The sequence below is a fragment of the Sinocyclocheilus rhinocerous genome, unplaced genomic scaffold (assembly GCF_001515625.1).
Source record: "Sinocyclocheilus rhinocerous isolate Xijiao unplaced genomic scaffold, SAMN03320098_v1.1 scaffold387, whole genome shotgun sequence".
Taxonomy (NCBI): Eukaryota; Metazoa; Chordata; class Actinopteri; order Cypriniformes; family Cyprinidae; genus Sinocyclocheilus; species Sinocyclocheilus rhinocerous.
In genome coordinates, this window is record NW_015651557.1 from 1,792,452 (window position 1) to 1,806,901 (window position 14,450).

A 14,450-nucleotide genomic window follows, 5' to 3' on the forward strand; every position below is an offset into this window, starting at 1 on the left:
TTTGAGAAGATGGCATCTTAATGTGTGCACGGATTAATGCGTATTCAAACTCTAAACAAGACAATGACTTGTATCATTTTTGTATATGCATGCACTCTCTTCTCCAACTATAGGAAGAATAGCAAACCTTTTGGTTTTGTGATAATATCTTCTATGGGCAAAATAGAAGCATCTCCATTAACTTTATAGCTCGTCTTTTAAATACGCAACAAAACTTCGGTGGAGGGAAACCGAATGGCGGTACAAATATATATGAGAACCAAAGGAACAGTACAAAATTCGATGAGGATGCAAATGAACGCTTCTTTCTGCAGAGAATTGGACCCAAGCAAATTTCACAGTTCATTAGAAATCCCTGACCCTACCATTTTTCCTACATTCAATACGGTGTCAGGTAAGCTGTGCAAATTCCTTACTTAGACTGGCTAGTTGCCATTTTAAGTTGCATGTGTCTTTGGTACAAAAAACAAAACAAACAAAATATAGTGTGCAAATATCATTTTTTGTTGTTTTTTATATGTGAATATTTCTTATATTATGACACATCCCACCCCCCCCCTCCCTCCCCTCTTAAACCAAGTACCGAAAAAAGTACATTTGCCAGAGCCATCTTATGATACAAAGCACAGACTCTGTGGCATATATCTATATTCTCCATGTTCCTATGTACATTCAGAGTATCTTTAAAGAGCTTCGACTTCTTGCTTTCTGCAAAATGGTCCATTTACACTCTCTATTGAGTTTTATTTTTCCTCAACTCCCCGATTACAAGGCACAATGAATCTTACTTGTATAAAGTACAAATATAAACAAAACCCAGTCTGGGATTCAGCTTTTTAAGCCTCTTTCGCTGAGAATTTGCAAAACAACATCAAAGGTGATTTGACGTGAGGGCACTTCAACCAAAATGTAGAAAGGAAAAGATTTCACCAGTGGATAATCAATCGATCTGCCTATTTACAATAAGGGATTTAACTGACCATCTGCTCAAGTCAAAGAAAGAAGAAGAAAAGAAAAAAATAAACCCTCACACACTCTCTCTCCTACCAACCTGAGACGATCGCAAATCTGTGGGAAAGGGCATTTGAGGCCCACTTCCTCACATGCTACTCTCTTGAAACATCCCTGTTCTACATATATACACCGAACATCAGTAACTTTGCGTTAAACATCGGTATTTGTGTTCCTTCTCAATTGATCGTCAAGCAATTGGTTCGAACAGGAATTCTCCTGGACACTTATGCCCTCAGTTGAGAGATTAATAAGTGTATAAAGTAGGCCTAACAAGGGTGAAATCGTACACGCCATGTTCAAAAACTCGGAAAGTCTGCATTTACACTTTTTTGACCGCTAAATCAAAGAATCTAATGCCTTCGTAGTTTCTCTGCAGAGTGTGCCTCTGCTTCCCAAAACTCTCAATGGGCATTTGACAGATTTAGCTGGACGCAAGAGGAAAATGGCTACAGCAAGAACTGGTGCTCATCGTTTAGCTCTTTTCTCTCTCTTTTTCTCATTTGGTGGAGGTATCTCATATATTGGCTTTTAATATTTGCAACATGGCAGCCTGTTGATCGATACCAGCCACATGCACACATGGTAGGAAACGGACTACTGAGTGCAAAGGTTAACTACTAGTTTCATTTCCATTGGTGCGCACGAGGTGAATATACACATACGTATGCACGGACAAGCGGGTACCGTATGCGTGTATTCACTTTAAATGTGAGGATGCGTCTCCAAGTGAAATGGGCATGCAGAGTGTTGGGCCGTTACAGTGTGGGACAAGAATGGCGTGGATGGCTCCGAGGTGCCAGTCGGCGTGACTCTACACCTTCGACGTGGGCACACGCAACCCCACCAGCCCTCCGGTGGGATCTCCTTTCCCAGTGCTCTCCAGGATCTGATTCACAAAGTCTGAAGTCTGGCCGGCCACTGGTGGCTGCACTGTATAAACAAAAGAGAACGTATTAAGAAAACCATACAAGTAATTAGTGCTGTTAAGCGATTAATCGCGATTAATCGCATCCAAAGTAAAAGTTTTTGTTTACGTAATATGTTTGTGTACTGTGTATATTTTTTATGTAAATGTAAATGCACATACATAACAGTATATATTTTGAAAATATTTACATGTATATATTTATATTAAAGGCAGAGTAAGCGATTTCTGGTAGCCAATGTTGATATTTGAAATCACCAAAAACATGCATGTGTGTGTATTTATATATACATAATAGATATACACAGTGCACAGACATATATTATGTGAACAAATAGTTTTATTTTGGATGTGATTAATCGCGATTAATCGTTTGACAGCACTACAAGTAATACAATAAAACTGTTAGAATTTCCATTAAAGTACAAAAATGTTGCCACATTGGTCATGTGTATACGTTTTTAGACCAGGAACTAAGACTACAGAGTAGCACAGTAGCCTGCCTTGATCATAAAGGAATAGTTCATCCAAAAAGTGAAAATTCCCACATAAATACTGTGGCAAACCTGCATGACTTTATTCCTTTGAATGAAATGCTGAAGAATATACAGGCCACACTTTTCAGTTTAGTGAATGTGACTGGAGATCTGGGCTGTCATGTTGCTTTATTGGTGCTTCTTTGTCATTTTGGAACATCTTACTCCAAAGGTTGTTCCAAAATTGTAATGGTTCTTTTTTGTCGTTTATATGAAGAATTGCTGTCAGGAAATTACTTTAAAAATCACGCGTTTCTTGTGTTCTATGAAAAAGTGTTGTGGGTGAATAAATGACAGAATTTTCATTTTGGGGTGAACTAGCCCTTTAAATGACTTTGAATTCAGTTGAGGGTTACTGAATTAAATTGTCTACACAATTTACAAAATCAAGTAATAGGACAGACAAGATTACTGGGCTGTTTACTTCCCAGTCTTGTGGGAAAACCTGGCTGAGATGTTGAAAAAACATTCAAAAATATCATCTTATGTTCTTTTAAAGTTGGTTTTCGTAGCTTATATAACAGTAGGATGAGGTCATGTCATGTGGTGATGCGCTGATTGTGATGTGCTAACAAAAATTTCTTCAGAAAACAGTTTCAATACAACAGCACGGCACAGCAAGGAGCGAAACAATGCGAAGGCTCTTAAAATTCTTGAAGACACAAGGATAGCAGCTGCTGGAGAAGATGCAGCAGCTTGATCACGCTTGTAAAGCAAGTAGATTTCTTGCAACTCAGCTTGCTGTTAGTGGTGTGTTTGAGGAGAAACTTGCTCGTACAAGATCACACATAACTTGCATTTGCAATGTTAATTCTAAAAGCACTTTTACAAGTGTTAATAATAATGCAATGTAGAACATTTTCTTACCCAAGGTATCCTCAATGAGTTTATCCAGCTTCTCTGTCATGCTTGTTCCTTTGTCATGCGAGATATCCTGTACTCTGCTGACGATCTCTTCTTTGATTGCATTGATCACAAACAGCCAGAAAACAGTTTCAATACAACAGCACGGCACAGCACGGAGCGAAACAATGCGAAGGCTCTTAAAATTCTTTTTCCAAACACAAGGATAGCAGCTGCTGGAGAAGATGCAGCAGCTTGATCACGCTTGTAAAGCAAGTAGATTTCTTGCAACTCAGCTTGCTGTTAGTGGTGTGTTTGAGGAGAAACTTGCTCGTACAAGATCACACATAACTTGCATTTGCAATGTTAATTCTAAAAGCACTTTTACAAGTGTTAATAATAATGCAATGTAGAACATTTTCTTACCCAAGGTATCCTCAATGAGTTTATCCAGCTTCTCTGTCATGCTTGTTCCTTTGTCATGCGAGATATCCTGTACTCTGCTGACGATCTCTTCTTTGATTGCATTGATCACAAACAGCAAACGATCTGAAAAAGAAGATATTCATATCTTGGTCTCATTCTTGGCATATTTGCATCGGTTATGAGTATGCGCAAAAACTTAACTGATCTAAACACTAGTCTTTCAAAGGTAAGTAAAGTGGTTACACTCAGTCTGGTCAAGACAGAGATATTCTACAATACACAATCTCAAGCACTTCCTTTAATATTTAATTTCCATGTCTAAACAATGTACCATATTCAGTTCCAAGGCCCCATAACTTGACTTTGTTGGCTTCATACTGCGCTTTCTTTTTCAGCCTGCAGGCCCTAAGGAAGAAAAAACACACAAAGAAGAATCAAGTAGAGTATTTTGCTAAAAAAGTCATTTTGGCGCACTGTATTTCAGCATTTTAAATCACTAACAGCACACAATGTAGCTTAACTAGTCTAACTATAAAGGTACTACTTTATAGGATTTTAAGTTTAAGGGAAAACGTTGGGACGTGAGCTTTAAGAAATGAAAGCAGTAGTAGTTCAAGCAATAAGCAATATGGCTTTACCTGGATGCAAGCTTGTTCTTCTCCTTTCGAGACCGAGGCCGAGCGGTTAGGGGTAACTCACTAACCGGCGTCAGGTCACTAATGACTTTATTGAGTTTTCGGAGTTCATTGCCAATCTGAAGCAGCTTTCGAGGGTTTGGAGTAAGATCTTCCACATCCGTCCGCCGTGACTTCTTCATTGTGTATTTTCCTAAACAAGTCAGACAAACATTAATGTTAAATATATCAGGCTTAAAGGAAGATTTTAAAATAGCTAGTAAAAGCTACTTCTGTCCATATGAATTTTCTACATTTCATAAAAGCGTTAAATCTTGTGATCTGCTGGAATTATAATCTATAACATAAACTGAACAGCCCCTTCTCTGTTCATAGATTTTATATATAATGGACAGTGAATGTCTCACCATGGTGCAGGCCATTCTTTTGGTACATGTTGCTGGGAAGCGTGTCTCTGTCCCATTCGGAGGGTTTCAGCATGCGCTCCTGTTTGGATGGGATGAGCTGCTCGCTATACTCCCAAAAGTATCGACGCTTTCCCCTCTTCCTGGAAATTCCAGCCGTCAGGCCTTGGACATCATCACCCATATCAGTGTCACATCCTGTTTAAAATATAGGTTGGTAATGAGGCGATGAAAGAAATTAACAATGATCTTTTCCTATCCTGCATTTTTTTAAAAACACTAAACCATTATAATCTCGTAAATGCACAATCATAATTCTCAGTTCAACCATAACAAGTCACAAGGGCTAAGATATTAGTAGCGTCACATTTTCAAATTAGGGCAGTTTTCATTAGGGATGCACACAATACTAAATACAAGTTCTGATACTTCTGTTTTGGTATTTGCTGTTATGTATACTAGTATTTCAGTAACGCTATCATTTTCAAGTACAGTCCAATGAGACTGATGATTATTATTTTCATCAAATATTAACTTAAACAGCAAATACAGGAGACTATAGCAGCATAACGCAATAAGTAAAATTGCAATGTTTACAAACAACTTTTGCAACACTTCCATGTCCTTTAGATCAACCTAAAAAAAAACTAATTGCAGGCTTCTGACAAGCTGACTAGCGAACAAAACACTGCAAGACAAAAAAATGTCCAGTGAGTGGCATTTCTAATTCTTGTTTTTGACAGGTGGAAATTTGGGTCTCTTCAGTATCCAACAGGATGGGTGGAGGAGGACACACTTAGAGTTTGACACAAATTATCATACTTCAAAGATCCCTATCTAAATGTTTTCTGTCATCTTAACTGCCGTCACTAGGTCTGCACTATTTGACAAATTCAAACCTGAAATTGCAAACTGCTGCAATTAATCATATGCACTAGTCAAAAGAGTTTTACAAAAGTAAAATATGCATAATGCAATTTAATCAATAAATAACTACACGTTTACTTCGCTATTTAATGGGGACATTCTATAGACATCAAATATTGTAAACAAAAACTTAAACATGCTTGCATGATGCACAAGAACCAATGAAGTTTACTCTTAAACAATCGAGCAAGTACGGTTAAAATTCAGATTACCATTTTCGATGTGCTCTATGTATGTGAGTTGATCAATGTTTATATGTGAATGAAAGCCTAAATTAAATCTGGTCATCTTATAAAGCGATCCTGTCTCTTCAAAAGATTTGGATTAAATCACACAATCTGTATGCATTACTTTTGCAATGTCTTTTTAAAATGTTTAAAGGGGTCATATGATGCGATTTCAATTTTTCCTTTCTTTTTGGAGTGTTACAAGCTCCTGGTGCATAAAGAAGATCTGTAAAGTTGCAAAGACTAAAGTCTCAAATCCAAAGAGATATTCTTTATAAAAGTTAAGACTTAACCACACCTACCTAAAACGGCTCGTTCGAACAGAGTGGAATGGACTTTTTTAAAAAGGTTTAATTTAAAATATCTTAATGAAACACGTGAATCAAAATGGTTTTGGAAAAACATGAATTTTCATTTCTGGATGAACCATCCCTTTAAAGGGAAGAATGCAGGTAACCAAGTTTATGGTCCCCATTGTCTAAAATGTCTACAATTATTAGCTCCATAATGCCACTCCAAATAAAAAATCACGAAGAGATTCACGCTTTTAAGAACCTATACATGAATTTGCTTTTGGGTGGCATCACAATAACTGATTGTAATTTATGTCATTTTTATATATAACCAAGTATTGGATAAGATCATCTGTTACTTTCACTTCCCCTTGGTTATCTGCACACAAACTTACAATGCACTTTCCAAATGCCTAAGTCCTAAAATGAACTGGATTTCCCAATGCTACTCAAGAGCAATGACATTCTAGGAGAATTAATGCTATATATATTCTCTCTTCCTGCTCACTCAGTTGTAGGCCTATTTGTGCTAAATGTACTGTGCACTCGCTTGGTGGCATTGAATTTTGTACCTCCGAAAGTCTGAATATACAGCACAGCATGTATTGATAGAAGTATCATTATCAATGCATCCCTAGTGTTTATGCATTTGGCTACAACAGCATCAACAAAAACATAATTTTGCACCTGGCTCTGAGAATGCATCACTAACGTAGTCATCTTTGTCACCCTCATAGTCCTCATCATCCTCCTCCTCCTCCTCCTCCTCCTCCTCCTCCTCTTCATTCTCCGAGAGCTCATGTTCACTGCCAAACCCTTCATCATGGTCTTCATCATCTAGATCCAATCCCTCTGCCTCTGCCTCTGCCTCCTCCTCTTCTTCTTCCTCTTCTTCCTCCTCTTCTTCCTCCTCTTCCATGTCAGCAGTCGCCTTCCCTGCCAGCCTGGCCCTGGTTAAGAATAACGAGTAGTTGTGCTCTTCCTCCTTCTTTTTGTCAGCGGCAGACACGTCGGATCCAAGGGCACTCACGGTGAGCAAGGTTTCACTGCCGGCAGCTGCAGGGAAGTGCAGTTTGTGTGGCACCGTCCTCAGGGTCCCTATTTCTGGACCAGGACAAGTCGGTACCTCTCGTTTAGGAGTCTCCACTCTCTTTTCGCAGCTAATGGAGGATGCCGTGTTAGCAGCGACGACGGCCGGGTCCTCGCTGACCTGCGAAGCTGACGACTCATGCTCCTGGATAAGAGGAGAGGCAGAAACGCTAATCTGGGTGGATCTCTCTACTATAGGCTTTCGTGGTACGCTGATGCGAACCTTGGCTTTGCGCACGTAATCCATGTTGTCCAGAAGTGCGAGCGAGGCTTTGCTAGGGCCCTGAAGCTGGGCCTTGGCCATTGTGTCAGTGCTGGAGGGAACAGGCCAGGTAGCTTTCTGGGATCCCTCGGGGAAGTCCGGCAGAGGGTTGCGACTCGATGAGGCGCTGGTTGCAGAGCTGCTGAGTTTGTTGGTCTTCTTGGCCACGGTGGGAGGTGGAAACAAAAGCTGCTTTTGACCCACCAGCAAGTCCGGATGGTAAAGAGTGTCACAAACTGGCTGCGAGTCCTCACTGTTGAGCTGGGCCAGGGTCGGTGTCCGACCTATCACCTCCTCGTCCTGGTAAGGGCTGGAAAAGTCATCAAGGCCCAAGAAATCAACTTCCTTGGTGCCCCAGATATCACAACTGGTGAGGCGAGTGTATTTAGTCAAGTCCTCCCAGTATGTGTCCCACTGCTCAAAGTTTGAGCAATAAGCAGGGTCGTTGTCTACCAGCTCAGGTAGATGATCCATGCAGTCCGAGTCTTTGCAGTCTCCAACTGTGAAAATATCTCCTCTAGGGCTCTGGCGACAAGTCATGTCCCGATCCTGCAAACATTCAAAAACATAACTTAACTTTGTACCCATTGTCATTAACATAACCCTGCGTAATCTTGTTCCACCTTTTACACTGTCTAGACTTTACCTTGAGTTTGTAATTAATTCTGGGTTGTCTGGTTTCAAGATTTCACATAGCTCATTTGTAAGCCCTGTGTTAATGTTCCTATTTGCATATTTACGAGGTTCGTAACTTTTATTGGACAAGTACTGTATGCAGCCTGGTTTAATGACTGCTTGTCCATTTGTGGAAATGTTGCCACAACTACTTTTGGCTATCTTCTGAAACACTATGCAAAAACAATACTGTCAGTTTGTCACTTTACTCATGACCCAATGTGTAATCATTGAATTAAATGAACTAAATTTAATAAAATGCTCAGAGTTTGGGGCCCATTATAGGGGGTCTCAGCAAACGTCCAAGTGGGCCCCAAGATGACTTGTGTGATTTCTAGACCTGGAAAAGTCATGCAAATTAATAATTTAAAACACCATGGCCAATTTCATAAAGAATATAAATTTTTCTAATTATACATTTTTCTAATTATGATCAGCTCCAAAATATGTTATCAGGCAGAAATTGTGCATAATTTACATGGCCACATTTCATAGTCATTCCCTCGTTTTAGATAAAGTGTGGTCACCATTTCATTCCCTCATTTTAATTTAGTAAAATTTAGCTACAATTCAACTAAAACAAAGAAACAAATTAGTTAAACATATCTTGTTTTGAAGTGTGAAAGGCCTCTAGGTATGAATAAAACCTGAAAGAGTATTACTGTGTGTATGAACTCACCAGTTCATACATGAAATCTGGGTCAGAACTGTTAGCCAACATGTCTGTGCTGGTCAGTGCCTGGTCAGTAAAAGAGCAGTTTTGATAGGCATCCCCAAAGGGAGTATCCATTCCGCTAATGCTGGGCTGTAAGATGAAAGTAAGAAAAGCATCCCATGACAACTATTTCAAAATACCTCAACGGGCACCCAAATTTGAAAGACAGGGCCCATACCAGAGGCATTGCAGAGCACAGATCTTCAGTTCCTTGACGGAAACTTTTCTGCCACCTCCCCTGTCTCAGTCGCCCTATCTTTTCGTCAATCTCTGGAGGAAATTTGATTTTAAGCATAAAAAAAAAATTTAAAAAAAGAGTTCTTGTTTTCAATATGGAGGCTTTAGCAGCACGTTAAAGTGTGGCTGAGTTGTCCTCCTCACTTGACTGTTGTCTGTGGAAAGAAAACAGAACAGGAGAGCAGTTAGCTAGCACAAACGTTACAATAACACACACTATCTGCACAAACATCGGTGCACAAAACAGGACACTCGGCCTGCGCAGTACGGTAAAGCAAGTCTATAAACAAAATGTCACTTACAAGCTGTGAACTGGCACAGACTATGAAACACAGAGGAAACTGCTGTCAAAAACAACTGTGTGCTGACATTAGAACAGCCACAGACAGGTTCGTCTCATAGACATCAATGCTTTTTTGCATCTGCAAACATCCGCAGAAAGACTGGGGTTTTCCTAAAAAGGTCCAGCTATGGTCGAAAAAGTTAGGGAGGTTGCCTGAGATCCATGGAGGAACAGAAGGGAGCCCTAAATTGTGTTGGGCGGCAATAGTGCAAGAGCATCGAACACAAGGGCTATTTTTAAAACAACATCGGCGGAACCCTTTCCCCTCGACAGACAGACAGCCAGCCAGCCATAGGCGGCGAGACCCGAAACGTTGGACACTCTTTGCATAACAAATCAACAGAAATACGTCGGAGCATGTGAGGTTTGTGCTGGCCAGCTTCAGCGCTGAGCAAAACAATCCTGTCTCTCTTGCGCCTGATGACATCATTTCCTCCTGGTGCACCGACAGCGAGTCAAATAAGCGTCTTATCACCCTTTGGCTTTGTGCACGGCAGGGTTTGCATACAGCCCACAGAACCAGAGTGAGAAAAAAAAAACACACTGAAAAACATTTCCCTTCAGCGCTCCACTATTTTACTGCTTACTCACCAATAGCCTACAAAAAAGATCTCGATTTTTAAACTCTGCAAAGAAAATGTGAGTGGTGCAAAACTTTGACTGGTTGTTAGGGCGTTCTGGTTGGGTTTCAGCACATTGCTAAAGGTATCTAGGGTGTTTTGGGTGGTTTCTAAGGAGTTGCTAGGGTAGTTACTTACTGGCCAAGCCTCTTCAACAAGCCACACAATTTGAAGTATCATTATTTTCGCTAACCCAAAAGAAGAGTTCACAATTAAAGCAATGTACAGCGACAAAGTAACCTGTAGTCATTCATTTTCAATGAGAGCTCCCAGTTTCCGACAACATGAGCGACATTAACCACTGACAACAGGATGTGGGAGTTTAACTTTTAAATTTAACTTCATGCAAATAAACACCAAATGGTACAAATAGTACCAAATGGAGTAAAGTCAGTAGAGCTGACATCTCCTGCGAGATACGAGAGTTTGATTCAAGCATTCATAACTCTTGTTCATATGAGATTACACACCGCTGTAATTTAAATACAAAAAGCTTTCTCTTCATAATGCAAATTTTGAGCAAAAAGAAAACGGTACTTGCATCTGAAAATACGTACTTTCCAAATATAAACAGTATGGGAATGGTGCGTTCAAGTCAAGTAAAAAAGATTGTATTTATGAGCTAAACACATATAAATGCCATCACAATGTCGTAATTCCAAGTGGGAAACTTGTATTTTCACATTCATACTATAAAGAACATACGTTTTTAATGGTTATGGAGTTCATCGCCACAAGGTACCTTGTTCTATGCTAAGCTAGTAGGCAAACAGAAAGCACAAAGAACAGAAAACGTTTAGCCTTTTAGAGTGACACTTAAAAGACATTAACATATTTTCATGATCACCAATTAATACCAATCGGGCACCTAACTGAATACTCATAAAACCCACTGTCTTTGTCAGTGGAATATTGTGTTACAGTGAAGATGTATTTTTGTAGTTCAAACCAGAAGTTAGCATTACCCTTGTTTCCTCCACCAAAACCCAACAGGATTTTTCCATTGGCTTTTAGATTATTGCATAAAATAAGCTCTGTGACCAACAAAAGTTTATGATTCTTAAAGCTGGAATACACTACATGACTTTTGCCCAGATTTTTGCCCCAATTTACAGTCTGGACAAGTCGACGCTGGTTGTCAAAAGTCAGAGCAAGTCTGCAGATTTGAGTAGACAGATTTAATAGAAAATTGCATAGTGTATCACGGCCATAGTGTATCATCGTGTAGTGCATTCCAGCCTTTACACGTTGTGTTATTCATGGTAATCATCACAACTGAACACAACTTTTATGAATACTAAAGCCTAAATGCAATCGTCAAACATACAAAAGTTAAACGTAGGATATAAACGAACTACACCACAGTCACATGACTTCAACTTCACCAACATTAAGCTTCAGACAACTCTTTAATACTGTATTTTTAGAGCACCATTAAAACACAATAAGTCTGTAAATGAGAACTAGTAAGTAGATGAGTTTACTGTTTGACTTTTAATGTCCCAGACCTCTGTAGTCCCATTTAGCTTTTTCCAAGACAAATCAACGCTTATAACACTTAAAAAACTTAAAGGGGTCCTATTATGCTTTTTCACTTTTTTAATTTTAGTCAGTGTGTAATCCGGTGTGCGACTGCCTGAAACACTGTTTTTTTTCACCTCCGTGCTCAAACGTCTTTGTTTGGGCTTCCGAAAGCGGATGATGTCAGGAAACAGTGGTTGCAATTTATTTTTTAACTCTGTCCCTGAGCATTATAACCCCAATTTGCTATTGTGTGCTGCGTATTTTACTGAGGACAGCTTCCACAACACGAGGGAGTACAGTGCCGGATTCACCAAAAAGTTTTTGTTGAAAGACGGAGCAAGCTTGTGCCAGCCTGGGGAGAAAGGTATTGTAATAATGTAAATTATGTGAAAAATAATGCGATTTTCGAACCACCAAGCATGAGAGCATGTTCTAGTACACCCCCAAAACAAAATCAAGACTTTGTAAAAGAGCATAATAGGACCCCTTTAAACTATTAACAAAACGCCGTTTTGTTTATGTTGCAGAATAAAACACAAAAATATCTCGAGTTTGTGTTAGAGACATTATTTCAGGCATTTACCAAAATACCAATTTAAAAAATCAATTTCAGGATGAACATTCCGTTCAGGACAATGAAACCATAGGTGAAAAACTTATTTCTGAGGTTTGGCAAACAAAAAAACATCATCCCAGAAGCTCTTTATAGCTTTGGGGTGGAAGAAGGATAGGATTCTGTGGGGGAATCGAATCTTTGGATTGGTGTATTCCAGGAATAGGAATGTAGGAACGTAAACACAGCGAAAGGTACAGTGAACTGACAGGTTCCAGCGACAAACCTGTGAACAGTGTGGACATAAGTATGAGCAATAATACTACTGATTTGCATCGAGCACTCTTACAACAACCAACATGTAGGCTACATCGGTCAAAACTGGGGCTGGGCTGTTAATGAACATTATGGGGCAATTCTGTCTGGAATTGTGATCAGACATCTGCATTTGGAAACCGAAATGAGGAAGAGGCACAGGCTCTCTGTATGAGCAATGCTGCCAAAATATATATCCACCTGTTGTGATAACTCATCTCAGCACGATCGCTATAAGGAGGGCAATGTGGAGGAACGTCGACCCAGCAGACCTACATTCACAGTACAGTATCACTGAAGAGATCAGGATTTACACGTTATTTACCAATATTAATTTTGATATGCTAGCCTACAAAGGACAAATAGCAACACGTTTGATGATGTGAAAATACAGAAGGACAGATGGAGCCGAGAGAAAGAGAAACAGTGCAGCTGATACTGATTATCTTGTGTAGTAAACAAGCATTGTTCTCATGAATACAAGTCCCTGAGCGGCTGAAATGAAAGGTCTCTCAATAGGATCTGGGAATAACAGACTAACATGATACCAGTGCTTTTGAAATGATGATTTTGCACAGTATACCCTTGCTGGAAAATGCCATTTCAAAATGGCAACTGATGGAGTATTACAAAAGAAGAAGAAGAAGAAAGTGAAGTGAAGTGACATGTGGCCAAGTATGGTGACCCATACTCGGAATTAGTGCTCTGCATTTATCCCATCCAAAGTGCACACACTACCAAGCAAGCTGAGGGTAAAGGTGATGGATTGGCCAAGCATGGGCATCCTCAAACGGAAGGTGGAGGAGCGCAAGGTCTCTAACATCCACCAGCTCTGTGATGTAGTCATGGAGGAGTGGAAGAGGACTCCAGTGGCCACCTGTGAAGTTCTGGTGAACTCCATGCCCAAGAGGGTTAAGGCAGTGCTGGAAAATAATGGTGGCCACACAAAATATTGACACTTTGGGCCCAATTTGGACATTTTCACTTAGGGGTGTACTCGCTTTTGTGGCCAGCGGTTTAGACATTAATGGCTGTGTGTTGAGTTATTTTGAGGGGATAGCAAATTTACACTGTTATACAAGCTGTACACTCACTACTTTACATTGTAGCAAAGTGTCATTTCTTCAGTGTTGTCACATGAAAAGATATAATAAAATATTTACAAAAATGTGAGGGGTGTACTCACTTCTGTGAGATACTGTATATACACAATTATATAATGCACACTATCGTTCCTAAGTGTGGGGTCGTTAAAGGGATAGTTCACCCAAAAATTAAAATTACCCCACAACTGACTTACCCTCCTCAAGCCATCCTTGGTGTATATGAATTTCTTCTTTCAGATGAATACAATCAAAAGTAAAAAAAAAAAAAATGTACTGAAAAAAATAAATAATTTCGTTTTATTAAAAAAAATATCCTGGCTCTTCCAAGCTTTATGATGGCAGTGAAATAGGGGTTGAGATTTTGAAGCCCAAAAAAGTGCATCCATCCATCATAAAAAAGTACTCCACACGGCTCTGGGGTGTTAATAAAGGCCTTCTGAAGCAAAGCGATGCACTTTTTTGGGCTTCAAAATATCAACCCCTATTTCACTGCCATCATAAAGCTTGGAAGAGCCAGGATATTTTTGGGGCTTTTAACATTGACCTCAGATATGTGACCCTGCCTGTGAAAACCCAGCTAAAGTCTTTTTTTTTTGTGTTTACTGTTTTCTACATAAAATCATTCTTCGTAAAGATGTAGAACATTCTGTGAAAACATAACCTTTATATCTTTAAAAGGGTCATATGATGCGATTTCAAGTTTTCCTTTCTCTTTGGAGTGTTGCAAGCTCTTGGTGCATAAAGAAGATCTGTAAAGTTGCAAACACTAAAGTCTCAAATC

The 14,450-nt window shown here is 39.6% G+C and overlaps 1 protein-coding gene across 1 annotated transcript in view; it reads right to left on the reverse strand.

Annotated features, from left to right (window-relative positions):
• Positions 1-521: 521 nt before the first annotated feature.
• Positions 522-14,450, reverse strand: part of LOC107713188 (CREB3 regulatory factor-like) — a 19,000-nt gene continuing 5,071 nt past the window's right edge. The window contains exons 2-9 of the mRNA XM_016518623.1: positions 9,150-9,363; positions 8,936-9,061; positions 6,918-8,130; positions 4,787-4,981; positions 4,383-4,572; positions 4,076-4,149; positions 3,745-3,867; positions 522-1,944 (exon numbers count right to left, since the gene is read on the reverse strand). Coding sequence (XP_016374109.1) covers positions 1,826-1,944; positions 3,745-3,867; positions 4,076-4,149; positions 4,383-4,572; positions 4,787-4,981; positions 6,918-8,130; positions 8,936-9,061; positions 9,150-9,266 — 2,157 coding nt within the window. The 5' untranslated portion in view covers positions 9,267-9,363 and the 3' untranslated portion in view covers positions 522-1,825. The remainder of the gene's footprint in view (positions 1,945-3,744; positions 3,868-4,075; positions 4,150-4,382; positions 4,573-4,786; positions 4,982-6,917; positions 8,131-8,935; positions 9,062-9,149; positions 9,364-14,450) is intronic.